The 16515-nt window shown below is 51.4% G+C and overlaps 1 protein-coding gene across 1 annotated transcript in view; it reads right to left on the bottom strand.

Annotated features, from left to right (window-relative positions):
- The window catches only part of Nfasc (neurofascin), a 164717-nt gene that overhangs the window by 73458 nt on the left and 74744 nt on the right, over window positions 1-16515 (bottom strand). Inside the window, 2 exon segments of the mRNA XM_040738665.1 lie at window positions 1059-1164; window positions 6803-6983. Coding sequence (XP_040594599.1) covers window positions 1059-1164; window positions 6803-6983 — 287 coding nt within the window.

Raw genomic sequence — 16515 nt, 5'->3', positions numbered from 1 at the left:
GGTTATGTGAGGGGTATGTGTGGGGTATGTGAGGGGTATGTGTGGGGTATATGTGGGGTATATGTGGGGTATGTAAGGGGTATGTGTGGGGTATCTGAGGGGTATGTGTGGGGTATGTGTGGGGTAATGTGGGGTATGTGTGGGGTATGTGAGGGGTATGTGTGGGGTATGTGTGGGGTAATGTGGGGTATGTGAGGGGTATGTGTGGGATATGTGAGGGGTATGTGTGGGGTATGTGTGGGGTATGTGGGTTATGTGAGGGGTATGTGTGGGGTATGTGAGGGGTATGTGTGGGATATGTGAGGGGTATGTGTGGGGTATCTGAGGGGTATGTGTGGGGTATCTGAGGGGTATGTGTGGGGTATGTGAGGGGTATGTGTGGGGTATGTGTGGGGTAATGTGGGGTATGTGTGGGGTATGTGAGGGGTATGTGTGGGATATGTGAGGGGTATGTGTGGGGTATGTGGGTTATGTGAGGGGTATGTGTGGGATATGTGAGGGATATGTGTGGGGTATGTGTGGGGTATATGTGGGGTATATGTGGGGTATATGTGGGGTATGTAAGGGGTATGTGTGGGGTATGTGTGGGGTATATGTGGGGTATGTAAGGGGTATGTGTGGGGTATGTGTGGGGTATGTAAGGGGTATGTGTGGGGTATGTGTGGGGTATGTGTGGGGTATGTGTGGGGTATATGTGGGGTATGTAAGGGGTATATGTGGGGTATGTAAGGGGTATGTAAGGGGTATGTGTGGGGTATGTGTGGGGTATGTGTGGGGTATGTGTGGGGTATGTGTGGGGGTATAAGTGGGGTATGTGCACGTGGTTACCTGTGGAGGTCAGGTGCAGTGGGTGCTCCTGGAGCTGCAGTTACAGGTAACTGAGCCAGATGACCAGGATGCTCAGGTATTGATCTCACATCCTGGCAAATACAGTGCTCACTCAACCATCAAGTTATTGCTCAAGCCCTATGCCAAACTTCTCAGTTTGCTTGCCTAGGCGTGACCAGGAAGTGGGTCATTTCAACCGTGGCTTTTCAGGTCCCTCTCCCTCCACTCACCTGGGGGCGGGGTTCCCTTTAGCTTCACATTCAATCAGGATGTTATCACGGGGGTCCACGATGTGGTCCTTTACTGACTGCTTGGTGATAGTTGGGGGCTGGGTCACTGCAACAGGACACATGTGGCAATGGTCAGAATGACAGACACCTGCCCTGAACTTGGTTTAGAGAGTGGCTAGAGTCAAGAGCACCAGGAGCCACCTGGAAGGCAGGCAAGCAAGCAGGTATGAGTAGTACCCGAAAGATGCAGCGTCTTAAACAGGGTTACAGGATAGGGGTGGCTGTCAAAAGTGGGGCACAGGAACCCCTTTAAGAAGATCCAGTCTCCCTCTGAGCAACTGACAAGCAGGCTTTGTTTCACCCAGGCTCATATTCCAGTGCCCAGCACATTGCACGGGACACAACAGTTCCTGCTGAATGTGTGCTGAATGGATACAGGAAGGAAACCAGCTATGACTGCAGAACTTAGGACTGTGACGGTTCTGAGCCACGACTCTCAACAGATGGCCAGACTGCTGAGGCCAGAGCCAAAAGAGACTTCAGTCCCTTGGAGCTTTGCAAGGGCTTCCCTGTGCACCAGCAAGCTGGTGTTCTGCCGGGGGTTGGGGGTGCGGTGCCAGCCACCAGTGGGTGAAGGAGTTGCAGTAGCTATGGAACATCCCAGATGCTATCCGTAGACCTTCTTCTGACCAGCTACCCACCCCCTGTCCTGGGGACATTATCTTACATTGGCAAAGGACTCACTAGGCTTGAACAGCACCCACACACAATGAAGAGGCCACTGAATTCAAGGCCAGTTTTCTCGACTGGCCTTTTCCCAGCCCTTCCTCCCTCCCTCCAACCTCCCAGAGACTCAAGGGCATGGAGGCACACGAGGCACTTACGCTCATTCTGAATGCTTGCTGTTAGTTCCAGTGGGTTAGCATTGGGAGGGGGAGAGAAGGAGAACACTGTTATTGCACGCAATTGACCGGCTAACTATCAGGCATCCTCTTGCCCTATCATACAGGGGGTGAGGAGACATGGGAACAACACTGGGCATGGGGATTTATCCCAGATCTGGAGCTTCGTAGAAGAGACAGGCAAGGTTGGAGAACAGGCCCAGCAAACACTTCGTGGAAAAGGTGTATCACCGGGGAGACCAAGACTACACGGTAGGCCAGGACCAGTAACCAATGGAGATGTTATCAGGGAAGTCCAAATGTCCCCAAATGGCAGCGCTTCCTAAAAGGAACCCTTCAGATGCTTCCTAGCATCTGACACCATTGAGGGATGTGGGAGCCCGGTGCACAGGGTCAGCATGGAGATGCTGTGGAACGAAGAGGTGAGTGGACTTTAACCATGTAATGGGACAAAGGCCTAAAACATAGAAGCACTGAGGCCAAGCACCCCATTCCCTCACTACACTGTTTCTCTCTTACACAAAAACATACTCTATAGAAGTCCTGTTCCTGGGTGACAGAATCCCGGCACTTGGCTGAGCCCACCGCTCCTTCTTGTGTCTTCCACAGACGGGACAAAGGAGTAGACGGCACACATCCCTCACAGGGGCCGTGCACAGGTGTGCTCCTGCGTTTCACACTGTAACCCACAAAGGAATCACTGAGACTAGAGCAGATGCAGGCTCTGGCTCAGAGGGCCTGCTGTAGAGTCTGGATTCTATGCTGTTGTTTTCTTCCAGTGCTGGGGGTGGAACCCAGGCAAGGGCGCCTCTACCACAGAATCACATCCATTTGAAGCCCCCCCCCCACTTCTGACAAATGCCTAGGTGGTACTGTGGCCCACGAACTGTGCCCTGGGTAGCAAGGTTTCAGATGTGGGAAGCAAGCCTCGGTTCAAACAGATGTGGAGAAAGGACGACATATTTCTCTAGGACTCCTCAGTGTCTTTTCTTATGATACTGTGAGGAAGCAAGGTGATATCCACACATCATGCTGGCGCACGGTGGGCTGCCTTTTTCAGAGTGAATGCTGCTGGGGAGAGCAGGAGGTAGGAGGCTTTGGAACAGAGTCAAGAAGACCTTGACGTCTTCCCACCAGAGTGAAGAGACTTGGGAGTAGGTGGTGCAGGCTCAGAAAGGGCAGCCTGCCAGGAGCCAGGGCTCGCCTAGGCCCAAGAGAGTCATGGAAGCAGAGGACAGGCTGTGAGGAAGGGATGGTGCGTGGCAGGAACAGACAGACCACCACGCAGTCTGTCAGCAAAAGAAAATCTCCATGGTATGGCCTTTAAGAGGGCTCCATGAGCCCGGTGGTGTGGCCCTTGGAGCAGTAAAGGGACATTTTGCTTTTCACTTGTCCAGGTCTGCCTGGGCTGGAAATGAGCGAATGGAAAGCCTGTGATGCTCTGTGATGCTCCCCTACGGCACTTTCACCTGCATTGGCTTTCCTGCCAAGAACAGTAATCCTAAAAAGACTGAAAGCCAGTGGGCTGGCACAGGGCACGAGGAGGGGGCAGTCTCCGGACAGGTAGGACCGGTACTTGAGCACATTCCTTTTGACCACCAGCTGGGATATGACTTCATCTCAGGTCACACTGATGCCTCTTGGTCCTCATGCACCCTGCTCCCGGGTTCTGCCGCCTTCCATGGCATCATGAATTCAAGGAGGGGTGGTCACATGGCTACGACTTATGGAAGCTAGCTTTGGAGACAGAATTTGTACTAGCTTCTCCAGATGTTGTTGCAGAGCTTTCAAAATCCACCCTTAGTGAGTTAGCTGGGCATGGGCCTCATGATGCTGTTATCCTTGACATTGCGCATGAGGGAAAATGGAGATACTTCAGTGAATGGAGATTCCCAAGCCAGCTTAGAACTGGCTGACTGCTGACCCTAGCCCATGCAGCCTACCTGGTAAAGGGTCGCTTGAGCATCTACTTGCCTAGTGAGACAATGACATCTCAGTCACCATCCTGCTCCCTAGGGATTTCTTGCAGGGACAGCACCAAGCCAGAAGACAAGTTGAGATGGAGAGAAGGTAGAGGGACAGCCTGTCTGAGGGTAAGAACAACAGTGCTCTCTCTGTCACCCCACCACACATTCTTTCCTGACCCGGAACTTGCTGTCTGATGACATCAGGTAGAGAATGAATTTGTTCTTCTGGTTTATAAGGAGAAAGTGGCCCCCTAACCCATCTCTGTGGGGTGAGCAGATGTTTATTCTGGCTCCAGGGCTCTGCCTTAATGCCCCTCCTTTCTTCCTGGGTTCTGGTAGTTGATCTCTGGGCTCCATCCTGGAAGGATGGAAGGTGTGGAGTAGGTGTGTTACTGAGGCCATCTCAGATGAGCGTGGGGAGGAACACCTCTCCATCCTGCTGACCTCTTCTGTGGGCTCCCAGGAGGAAATGCTGAATCCTTTTGAGCGTAAGGAGGATGGAAGTATATGCAAGCTTCTAGAAGACTCATTTTTGGCAAGGCCATTCTGGCTGATGAGGTGATGAGGTGACCATTCCTTTTTTTTTTTTTTAAGGTCATGCTGTTTTCCTCCGGGCTAATGGGAGGGATGTGGCGTGTGACTTCACTGGCAGGGCAATTGGAGCCAGAGGCTGGGCGAGTCAATAAGGGATTGTGCAGCCATCCAGGGCGCTACTCCAGAAAGATACTATGCCAAGCGCCAGAGTGGGAGCAGTGTCCCTGCCCTAGAGGCACAGAGGATGCCCTGAAGGGGCAAATGAGTAAGATACCCACAGGACAGTCTCTAGTCAGATACCCTCAGCCTCACCCTACCAGCAAAGGGGGTAAGCTAGGAACACTTGACTTGTCCCAAGCCCGGATGGCAGGTAAGCTCAGAGAACATGGGAAGAGCTGTGGTTAAGCCAGGGAAGAAATGTGCTGAGGAAACCCTTGACCTTGCTGTGTTGTTGCTCAGTTCAGCTTCTGCAGAGGAGTTATTGACACGGGTCTGCAGCAACTAGGGAGGTGCAGTGCTTTATGGGGTCCGTCCTGACACAGCCAAACCAACTACACCATGCGGTAGGGACTCCTCTCGGAGGTGCTGATGTCAGGTGCTGACTCAGCTCTTCCCTGGTCCCTGATTTGTCAGCTGAGGATGGCACCACATGTGGATTTCCTATGAGAACCACATGTGGTGGGGTCATCACCACTCCGAGGGCTCTGTCTGCCTCGGGCAGCTGCAATTCCAGCAGGGTCCAAACACTAAAAGGAAGCAGGATCATTGTGCCACAGCACAAAAGACCCAGATTCCATTCTGACTTTATCACCCTGATGGGGGTGACCCTGAACAGGAAATGGTCTGGTCTGTGTATACAGCATGAAAAGACAGTTCCTCCCTGTCCTCCTCCTCCTCAGTGGTAAGGAGGTTAGGGCCCTCAGCCTTCTGCCTCAGGCAGTACTCGAGTTTCCTGTTGTATACCCATCACCAGTAGACCTTGGAAATCCATATCTTCAATATAGAAGCCCAAACCATCTACTTCTGGGTTCACACTGCAGGAGCCCCTCCCCCACCCACCCCGTGCCTCTAACAGCAGGTGAGTGAGAAGTGGCAGAAGAGAAATGAGCCTTCACGATGTTCTCCATAACCTAATTTCCTCTGCACCCTCCTCTCCAGGGAACACGCCCTTATCACGCCGCTTATTAGACCGTCGGCCTGGCTGTTAATGAGACTCTCCTTGAGCCCACCACAGACGGTCACCATGGGAACGCTGGTCTCGCAGCTCTCCTCTCTCCCTCCTTCCATGTGTAGACACCCAGGCAGCAGTGGTCTTGGCCAGCTTGCTTCTGGTATCAGTTCATAGTTATCACTGGTCTCTGTCATCCAGAAGTGCAGACTCCTCTGGGGTAGCTGTCACTGGAGTGGAGGAGGTCTGCTTTAGAGCGCGTGGGGCCTTCTTGGAGGCCATCTTCACCTCCCGCCTCCTTCATCCATCTGTCAACTGGAGAGAGTCCAAGTCTATCTTGGCATCATGTGGACTCAGTGAATTCCTTGAGGTAGAGAATAGGGGGCAGAGAGAGGTGCTATGCCTACACCTTAGTGCTAGGATGCTAAGACTTCTGGGACATGTACCAACACGGTACCAAAGGGGTGTATGCTTAGAAGAAAGGGCCAAGGAATAAGGAGCGATCAACAGCCACCAGTGAGTACAGTACCAGAGAAGGAGGACAGAGAGCCAGACATCAGTCCAGTATGTCAGGGTCAGACAGGGCTCCGCCACCAGGAGCAGACATGAGAGTTCCCTATTTTGATAGTTCTGAGGGAATGCTGGGACAGAAAGAACCTGTGCCTGGCTGTCCCATGATAACATAGTATGGCTTCACTTCTCATTTGGCTGTGTCTTTTGTCCTTGCCAACCCTTTCCCAGGCTATCCACCATCGTCTTTATTACTCCAGCCAAAAGGGGGCATCAGCTTTGGGTGTATCGAGTTAGACTAGTAAGGACACCCCACCACACTTGACCCTGGAGATCGCTTTTAGAAAGGTAAGTCAAGGATAAGGTCATGTGGGTAAGTATGGGAGAGAGAACTCCAGGTGGCTTTCAGGATTCCAAACTACGCAACTCTCGGTTCCGCTCCTCAGGCAACAGATACCAGCTTATCCACATCCCTAAGAAGAGGCCTGCATCTTAGTTTCCAGTTTCCTAGTGGGAGCCTACATCAAGCCTTTGGAGAAAAACCCAGCTCTGAAGCCTGACATCCACTGCTGCCCCTCTCCTCCTCGCCTCCCTGTCCTCTCTCTCCAACACCCATTCCTCCAGCATCAGGGGTAAAATGGAAAAAGAGGGCACAGAACTCACGATCCATCGGAATCTCAATAGCTCCTCCGAGGCTGAGGAGGGAGAGGATGAGGGCTATGTGGACCCAGGGTGGCGCCTGCTGCCGGTCCATCCTCAGCACCGGGCCTTGCTCCCAGCTGCCCAGCCCACGGGCTCTCGACGCCTCGTGCCGCTCTGCGTGGGCTTTCCAGACAGTGCTCAGCTGGAGAAAGAAAACAACAGCGAGTGAGTTTCTCTTGAACTTGCGTTTTGTACTACTCACCCCCAGAGTCTCAAAAGACTTGAGGGACCTCTAGGCCACAGAGCGGGAATCTCCTAGACCAGGGTTTCTAACCTTGGAACGAAACAGTCCATGGCATGGGAACTGTCATTTATATTATAGGGTGTTGGAAGTGCCCCTGGTCTCTACCTACCCAATGTCAATAGAGTCCAGCCAGCCCTGTTGCCAACCAAAAACATCTCTGGGCGTTCCCACTTGTCCCACATGTTCAGGAGCTATAGGTGGCATCTCCAGAGGACAATTCCACCAGTGATTAAGACCCAGTGTGGAACAAAGGCAACTCTGCATAGAGCCGTCATTAAAACACACGCTGGCTTAGAGGTCCTGAATAGATGTACCAGCTCAAAGCTTCCCTGGACCAACGGCTGAGTGTGCCTGGAGCAGGATGCTTTTGGGTAAGGACACAGGAATAAGAGATCATTGATATTCTTTGACCCTATGGAGAGTTGGGAGGGCTGTCCAAGGAGAAGGGATGAGCTGTGACTCAAATTCAGCACGCTGAGGCTGCCTGAAGCTCCTAACTCCTCCAGCCTGCCAGCACTAGGGGACCAAGTCATGGGGGAAGGCCACGGGCGGAGTCTCCAGAGTCCCTCTAGCTTTCCTCCAAGGACATCTGTATCAGCTGGACACACAGCTCTGCTCCTGCTCTATTTGGCTGGAACCTGAACCCACAGTCAATTGTATACACCCACCCATATTTCTGGGGTCCTAAAGTAGGAAGCATCACTAGACCCTACCTCCCCGTGCCAGAATGAAGGATTCTGCAAATGAGTCCAACACTAGCCCCGCCCCTCCGTGTGTGTGTGTGTGTGTGTGTGTGTGTGTGTGTGAGAGAGAGAGAGAGAGAGAGACAGACAGACAGAGAGAGAGAGAGAGAGAGAGAGAGAGAGAGAGATCTGGCCTCTATCTACCTGCCTCCCTTCCCATGGCCATCTCCTTGGTTTGGATCACCAGGGTTCCAGGCTAGAGTGACTACAGTGGCCCCTTAAGTAGCCCCGCTGCTCCTACTTATGTCCCCCATTCATTCTCTGTCCATGACCAGAACTGTTATTTCTAAAGCACAAATACAAATATGCCACTCCTTGTCACCTCTCACTATTGTCCCCAAGTTGACGCTAACTTCCTTTACTGGTTCCATGCCTCCAAACCATGTGCCTACCTGATCTTTCTCACTCTCCCCTGGCATGCGGCTCCTCAAGAGTCTCAGTGTCTGCTGTCCTGACCACTGGCCCAGGAAAGATCAACCTGTGTGCAGGACAGTCTGTGATCATGGCCTCTCTCATTAGGATTTGCTAAGTGGTACCAAGGTGTTCCCGAATACCCAGTTCTACTCCCACGATGGCATCCTCGGCTTTGCATTCATTCCAAAAAGTCATTTGAAGGCTCCATAAATGGGAAAGTTTATTATCTACTCTTAGAAATTAACCTCAGTACCAAATAGCCTCTCAAAATGTGTGACAGATGGACATTAGGATAGGTAAGAAAAATGAACAACTACATGAATAAATGAAAGAAGTTACTTAGATGGTATTATTTTTTAAATATTTTGTTATTTAAGAATTCCATAACATGTATTTTGAACATATGCATGCCCTCCCCCTATTCCCGTATCTGATAGCCATGCTTTAATTACACAAGGGTGAGTTTTCTTCTTCTTTTATTAATCCCATCCAGTCTAGTTTGTGCTGCCCAGCTATTTCTGGGAGTAGGGCTGTCATATCATTAAAGAAAATGGACTTTCCCAGCAGCTATTAAATGCCAATAATTCCTCAGCTAGTAATGGTTTTGTGCTCTCCTCCCCCACTCCATGCTGGGATTTGGTCTGACTGGAGTGTGCACAGGTCTCGTGCATGCTATCACAGTCATGATAAATTCATGTTTGCAACGGCTCTTTGTGTCCAGTAAGCACTATTTCCATGAGGTTATCTACCAAGTCTGCTCTTACAATCCTGCTGCCCTCTCATCTATGAAGATCCCTGAATCTTAGGGGGCAGTAAGTGTGTGTAGGGGTCTGTGGTTAGAAGGCATCACAAGAGTTAATTCTCCAGGGTGGTCCTTACACTGTCCTTCAGAAAGGCTACTAATGTTTCACCTTGACTTCACATCTCCAAAGATCAGCCTGACTTTCTGACTGAAGCCCCCTTTGTGGAGGGAGCTTGTACTAGGGAAGGCATGGCCTTCCTTCAGGAAGGGGTAGGAGGGCTTAGTCCAGGCTCCCTGACCACCATGTTTGGCCCAGAACCTGCCAAGTGGCAGAAGTGATGGGAAAGGGACAGATATTCATTCTGGGAATCTTGATGGAACTAAGAAGCCAGAAATTACTCATTAATCAGAAACACATTGGCAGGAAAAAGCCCAGCTGTTAGGGATGTTGAAATTCACAGTTTAGTAGCATAGTAGATAAAGGACATCATGATAACCACATTCTGCTGCCTAATAAATCCCTTCTTTGTTCTCAGGAACCCATTCTCCCCCCCCAACCAAATGTTAAAAGAGAAAAAGTTCAAAGGTTATTTAATTTTATACAAGCTACTTAACTGTAAATAATCCTCTCACTTTTTAGATGAACAAGCAATAGTCAGAAGAGGGCAAAAGACTTGCTTAGGATCGCCCAGCTGGTTAGTTCAAAGTTAGGAAAAGAATCCAGGCATCCTGCAGTCTAGACCAGGACTTTTCTATCTAGTTTCCTTGTCTTTGTTACACAGCCAAGGCCCAAGGTGAAAATACTATTTTCAAAGGCAGTATATAGTTTGTTAGTTTTTTTAATGAAACTTAAACAGAAAACTGCCTGTGACCCTTCAACTTTACTAGGTATATGCCCTAAGGATTTAAAACAGATTCTCAAGCAAGTACATGTGTGTGGGCAGATGTTCACCAAAGCGTCACAAAGGCCAAACGGTGGAAATAGCTCAAACATCCATCCAACCAGGACCAAGGAGGAGGAAGTTTGAGAGAGGAGGATGCAAGCAGAAGTTACCCATCAGCCACAGCCACCACACACCATCCATGAAAAATGAGCCCAACTGAGCAGAGCGGTGGGTACCACTCAAATGTGCAAACTTCTGACCTCTTCAGTGTCTGGGGAGGGGCCAAACCGGGTTTTAGATTTTTTCACTTTGTAAACATGAATGCCAAAGAACTTGTTATCTTGTTCAGAAACAGTCCACACTCCAGAGTGACCTGCCTGAACATTTGTGAGCATCCCGAGCGACTCCAATTTGAGACGTCTCAGACGGGAACATGTGAATTTGGTTATCACTTGCCACCATCCAGGGGAGATGCTGGCATGGTGGCTCTTGGTCCAGTTCAAGGGCACTGGCCATGACTCAGACTGCCTGCTTTAGCGGCATCCCCACTTACAAGGCAGAGACCCCAGGCCTCAGAGCTCTATACTTCTCTTTTGGAACACGGAGATAATCCCGGCTCCTACCCCAGAAGCACTTCCTCTGGGAATCATGCAGTATTCGTGGGGCGCACAGCAAAAGCGTCACACCCGCTAGCTGCTGTCACGGATCAGGACTTCCCCTCCCAGAGGTGAAGGGTGCACACACACTGGCAGTCTGTGTAACTATCCACAATGGGTGAGTAGTCACCAGGATTATCCACTCATTGTCACAGCTTGCTTTCCTATTCCTTTTGTTTTTCTGGGTCCTGGTTGCCCCTGCACCTCCCCATTGAAAGCCCCCGGTTGTTGATCCTACAAGCTGTCCCTGGCAGATGGAATAGGTGCCCACAGCTCCCTCCTTCAAGCTGTCGCCTTTGGGATCGACATCCTCACAGCCCTGTCTCAGGCAGGCTGTGACAGTGGTACAATATGTCTGAAGTGACTGAGAAAGACAGGCAGCCTGGAGATATGGCTCAGCTGGTGGCTCTGGTCCCCTGAGCAGTGGCTGTCACAGGCTTTCAGGCGGCAGGGAGCAGGGAGCAGACATTCGTCCATGCTGCAGCCCACCTGGTGCAGGCACTGAGCTAGGGAACTCATGTGGGTGCAAACAAGGTTTATCCACTCACATACCCCACATTTCCAAGAGGATAACAGAAAATGAATTGGAAAGGACCAAAATGAGATGATCAGAAGGCTTATGTCCGAGGATGAAAACACCATCCACCCACACACGCTGCAGCAGCTCCATTGAGCAGGCGCAGAAGTGTGGGTGCCTTCCCGCAGGCAAACGAATCAATTAACTGTGACACATGAGGGTGCTGGAACATTGTTCAGTGCTGAACAGAAATGAACTCCCAAGCCATGAAAAGTCAGAGAAGCCGCTTGGGTGGATATTACAAAGTGAGTGATTCCAACTGTAATGTCATTCTGAAAAAAGGCAAGATACACCGTCTGTAAGATCAGAAGGTGCCAGGAGGTGCCAGACATAAATCCGTATCAGACCGTACTCGTGGGCTCACATCATTACAGAATTTTCAGACCCAGCAACACCAAGTGTGATTCCTGCTGTACTGGGGCCTCTGGTGGTAATGGCATGTGGCTGCAGGACTATCAGTGGGGTCCAGCAAAGGACAGTGGTGACAGGAAGGCTCTGCCGCTGGCGTCAGGGGATGTGTGGGAGTTCTCCGTACCAACTCAGTTCAACTGTGAACCTAAAACAAGTTCCTTAACCGGGCGTTGGTGGCGCACGCCTTTAATCCCAGCACTCGGGAGGCAGAGGCAGGCGGATCCCTGTGAGTTCAAGGCCAGCCTGGTCTACAGAGTGAGTTCCAGGACAGCCTCCAAAGCTACACAGAGAAACCCTGTCTTGAAAAACCAATAATGATAATAATAATGATGATTATGTTTATTAAAAAAGAAGTTTCAATAGGATGGTAGGAGAGCCTGGATTAAGGGAGGCCTTTGGAAGAAGGTGGCATCTGGCCAAGTCCTGATGTAGCATCCCAAGTGGCAAGAAGGAGCCAGCCTTACAAAGGTGGGTTAGAAAAAGCATCCTAGGTAGGGAGAAGTATTTGTGCCTAGGTCCTGTGGTAGCCAGTGGGTTGGGACATGGCACTGTCAGGGAGATACAAGCCTACTCACAGAGGCCACTGATGGCCAGCATTCCAACTTTTCAGCAGGAATGGCACAGTGGTGAGATCCGTGCGTAAAGGCCACTCTGGCAGCAGTGTGGAGGGGCTGGATGCAAGCACAGAATCTGGGTGTCCTGTTTCCACAGCTACTCCCCAGGCAGAATGCCACTAGGATGGACACTTAATGAGTGGGTCTTGTCCCCAAAGCCTAGTTCACGAAGAGATCAGCAGCTCTGCTCCACCCCATCCCCCATGCTGGTCTACTTCTCAGCCCTAGAAACACTGGCACCATGTGCCCACAGACTTCATCCTCAGAAACCGTGAGCTGAAATAAACCTTTCTTCCTTCAAGCCAACTTTCCTAGTATTTGTCACAATGAAGGGAAAAGTGATTAGCACAGTCAGTGACCCCAGTTTCCCCATTTTCCATCTCAGGACCAAGCAGCAGGACTGTGTATGTTTCTCAGTCACCTGTGACGCCCTGCTGCCAGGACATCCTCCAGCTTTCCATCCGCTCAGAGCCTTCCTTTTTCCATTTCCAACCTGGCCTGGGCCCTGCACATGCAAGGGATGGGGGCTGGCTCCCAATCCGGCTCTGAATCAATGGTTTCTCCTGTTTCCCTCCTTCCGGGTGGTCACTGTTGGCTCCACATTCTTTTTACACAAATCACTGTCTTCCAAGTTTTCCTTCTCACCTAGCTTATTACTCATCACCCAGGCTTAGGTCCCAGGGCAACATCTCTACCCACAATGCTTCCTTTGCCACACCTTCCCACCAAGTCTGCAGGATGTTCTCATCTTATATGCTCTCAAAACATCCTGAGATATTCTCACTGTAATGAATGCTACTTCTTGGGGTCAGTGAGTTGCCTGTGTCCCCAGTTGTACCTCGAGTCTCTTGTGGTTGGAGGCAGCATCTTCTTCAGCCAGCAGGATGACTGTAGACACTTACAAGGTGCTCACTTAGCAGCCAGACTCTCCTCTCATCTACAGCACGACTCTCTCCCTGGGAGAATTTCTCGCCCTTCCTAAGAGTGTCTTACCCTAGTTCCAGGGTGGGGCCCAAGATTCAAGACAATCAGCACTGCCCAAAGCACAGCTATTTAGGAACAGACACCTGCTGGTCCTTGGGGACTTTCCCTGAGACAGCTGGGGAAGACAAGTTCCCTTTCTCTTGAGAGAGAGCCTTCATGGGTTCACAAGGGCATAGGCTGCAGGTAGATTGCTGGGTGGGGCTGGGTGGGGCTCGGTGGCAGGCTGTAGTTCTAATGAATCCCCCTGCTCTGCCGGTGCAGCCTGGGAGGGATGCTGCTTAGGGGTCCCCTCTCCTCATGCTACCACCCCTCCTGTCAGCTCCAGATCCACAGGTGGCCTGGGAAGGGCGGGAGGGGGAGTGCCACATTGGAAGATGCCAGTCCCATCTCCAAGGCCTTCCTGAGATTTGAGGATTCCTGGGCCACAAATGGCAGGCTCTGATGACTGACTGGTGGAGGACAGAAGGTGGCATGGAGAGTTCCAGGTTGGAAAGTGGACTAGCTGCAGCTCTGAACACAGAAGGAGGAGCAAGCGGGCTCATGGTTGCGATGCAGAGAGATTGGGCTTGGCCCAGGTGGTAAGTTCCATTTGAAATGCCTGGGAGCCATGAGTGACAGTCTTGTAGGCTCTCCCAGGCTGTGTGTGAATTAATGCCTAGGGATGCACCAACAGAGAGAGAGAGCTGAGGCCACATGCCAGCAATTAGCTCTTGGAATAAGCTAATCAAGTGACTAGAATAGTACTACAAGATCCAACTAAGGAACACATTCACACATCACTGCCACAGGAAATTGTGGGGGAGCAGAGAGATAATAAAAGCCCCCATGCCAACGCAAACCCCAGCCACTCCCGTTAAAAAGACAGGCAGCAAGGCTGATTGGGATAGCTACCCGAAAACAACCTGCTTAGGAATTGGGAAGGAGCTGGAGCAGAGGCACGTCTGAGCGTGGTGTGAGAGATACGCCAGGGCTCAGATTCATCTGGAGAGTTCTCTGTGGATAAGCAAGCCCTCCCCTCCTGGAACAGAGGACGCCAGCGACTCCTGATATGAACCCATGACATTTTCAAATGGTCAGTACATAAACGCAAACCTCAGTGGCTCAGGCCATCACCAGAATCAGATTCTCATGCACAGCCTTCCCCTTCACCCCTTAAAGGACAAAGAACCATGTGTGCTGTGTTTACCAGAAACAGCCGAAGGAGTGAGCCTATGTTCTCATTCACAGTCACCCCACACTCAGAGAATCCTGTGTCCCTTGTCCAGCGCAGACCCACACCTATCCTTTCCAAGCCCCAAATCTCACGTCCGTATTTACTGTACTGGTTTGCACCAGTGTTCAAGGTCCTCACGGACTCCTCCGTGCCCCCGCCATCTCCTTGCTCCCCAGTGTATCCCATGCTCATCCCAGTGGTCACTGCGTCCTGTCCTGTGGGAAGAGCTGTTTCCGTGGCAGTGTCTTGTAGACCCTGAGTAGTGGCAGGCCTGACTCTTGCTTCCCTCTGCAGTGAGACAGCGCGGTACATCCTCATGAGCTGGCTGAGCAGCCATCGTTTCAGATGCTTCCTATTACCGGGAGGTATTTGACCCATCAATAAGTCTGCCTAATAAATCTTCAATTAATAAAAGGCCTGATGAATCTGCCGTTAGTGGTTGTGCGGAGCAGTGAGGCAGCAGCAATCCCTGGGCAGTGTTGACTCGGCAGCCTCAGAAGCAGAGGCTCTTCCTGCGCAGCCAATGCCCTAGATGTGTTCATGTTTTCCAGAATGCTCCCCTACTTCTTTCTCAGCTTTCCGCCTGACCTCAGGGAAGATCACCCTCAGTGCCATCCTCACAGGCTCTCAGAGTGCAGGTGTCCTGTCCAGTCTCCTGTCATTCACCCTAGGACATCAGCATTAGGTTCTGAAGCAGAGGGGGTCAGCTTGGGACACCTGAGGTCCCACTCTGTGACCCCAGTGATACCCACTCCCACCTCTGTCCCTCTCACACCAAAGAGGGAAGTGACAGATACTCACCCAAGCACAAGGAAGTCTGTGCGGCTCACGGGCCTCTAACGTGGATTCTTGGGGATTCAAAGTGTGGCTACAGATGGCCACCACATCTACAAACAGAAACACCAACAAGGAGGAGAGAGGCGGGGCGGGGGAGCTGGGAGGTGATGGCATTAGGCGAGGAAACAGTGTGAAGGGCGGCTTCCCTACTCTGACAGCACTTGGCACTGAATCTCCCTCTTGTCACAGAAAGTCCGTCTAACCGAATAATTATCTCTACAGGAAGACTCGAACTGCGCCGCAGCAGGGACACTGCTTGGTGCTGGGGGAATCACTCATTTACCTGCTTCTTGAGCACTGCTTTCCCATGCCCAGTGGGGACAGCCACTAGCTTCCTGAGCTGTGTGTGGGCTAACAGTCATCTAGGGTTTTCACATAGCAAAGGAAACCTGGTACAAGGCTGACTCCCCCTCTTGGTGCTGGAAGGGGTGGTCTCCATCTGCTGTGGTGTGTGTGCCTCAAGCTTGGCTCCATCGTCAGGGAGAGGGGGAGGGGGGGATGGAGGGGGAGGAGGGGTGGGGGAGGGGGAGGGAGGATAGGGAGGAGCCAGAGGCTCCTTCCCATTAAAGATATAAGCAGGGGAGCTGCCTCACAAACAAGCCTCAGTTAAGGCCACTGAGGTTTCTGGACTAGGGAAAAGATGTCAAGTAGTCTTCATTCTCTCTGGGGAGGGGCAGACAAGAACACCTTCATTTACATTAATTAGAAATCTGACTAAAAACAGCTGTTTCCTATGCAGCAACCAGAACAAATCTCTAGACTGAAACCTGACCACTTGGCTATTACATAGAGAAGGAGGGATGGAAAGAAGGAAGTGAGAAGTGGCCTTTTCCTCCAGGTGACAACCACAAGGACCTGGAGAACATCTAGTTTTAGTTTCATACTTCCTGGGGAGGGAAAGCACCCCACGACACTGTGTTATTCACAGGCAACCATCAGGACCAGAGCCCTGCAGACGACCCAGCTGCCCCTGGAGTGGGGTGGCCTGCCCTCACTGTAGGGACATAGAACCTGTGTTCCACACTGTGACTGCATCCTCTGGGTCCACTTAACTCTCTGGTCACTGTGGCTCTTCAGACTGATTTTTCTCCATGCCCCCCACCACAGCAGCAGCAGGATGGATATCTCTGCATCTCTATCCCTGTCCACACAGGATGTGGAATGCTGCCTCATGCTGTCCTGTCGTTCTGACCCAAGGCCAGCTGGAACCCAGTACATCCAGTCTGGCACTGCAAGAAAGCCCAATGGACACAGGTGGCCTCATTCCTTAGCCCTACAACCCAACCAAGAGCCACCAGGCCTCATCTATGCTATGATCTAGCCAGCTGTCAAGAGGGATTTTTTGGAACTGTATT

Source organism: Mesocricetus auratus, unplaced genomic scaffold (assembly GCF_017639785.1).
Source record: "Mesocricetus auratus isolate SY011 unplaced genomic scaffold, BCM_Maur_2.0 Super-Scaffold_100676, whole genome shotgun sequence".
Classification (NCBI taxonomy): Eukaryota; Metazoa; Chordata; class Mammalia; order Rodentia; family Cricetidae; genus Mesocricetus; species Mesocricetus auratus.
Note: the sequence above shows the minus strand (reverse complement) of the source record. Positions and strands in the feature narration are given on the sequence as shown.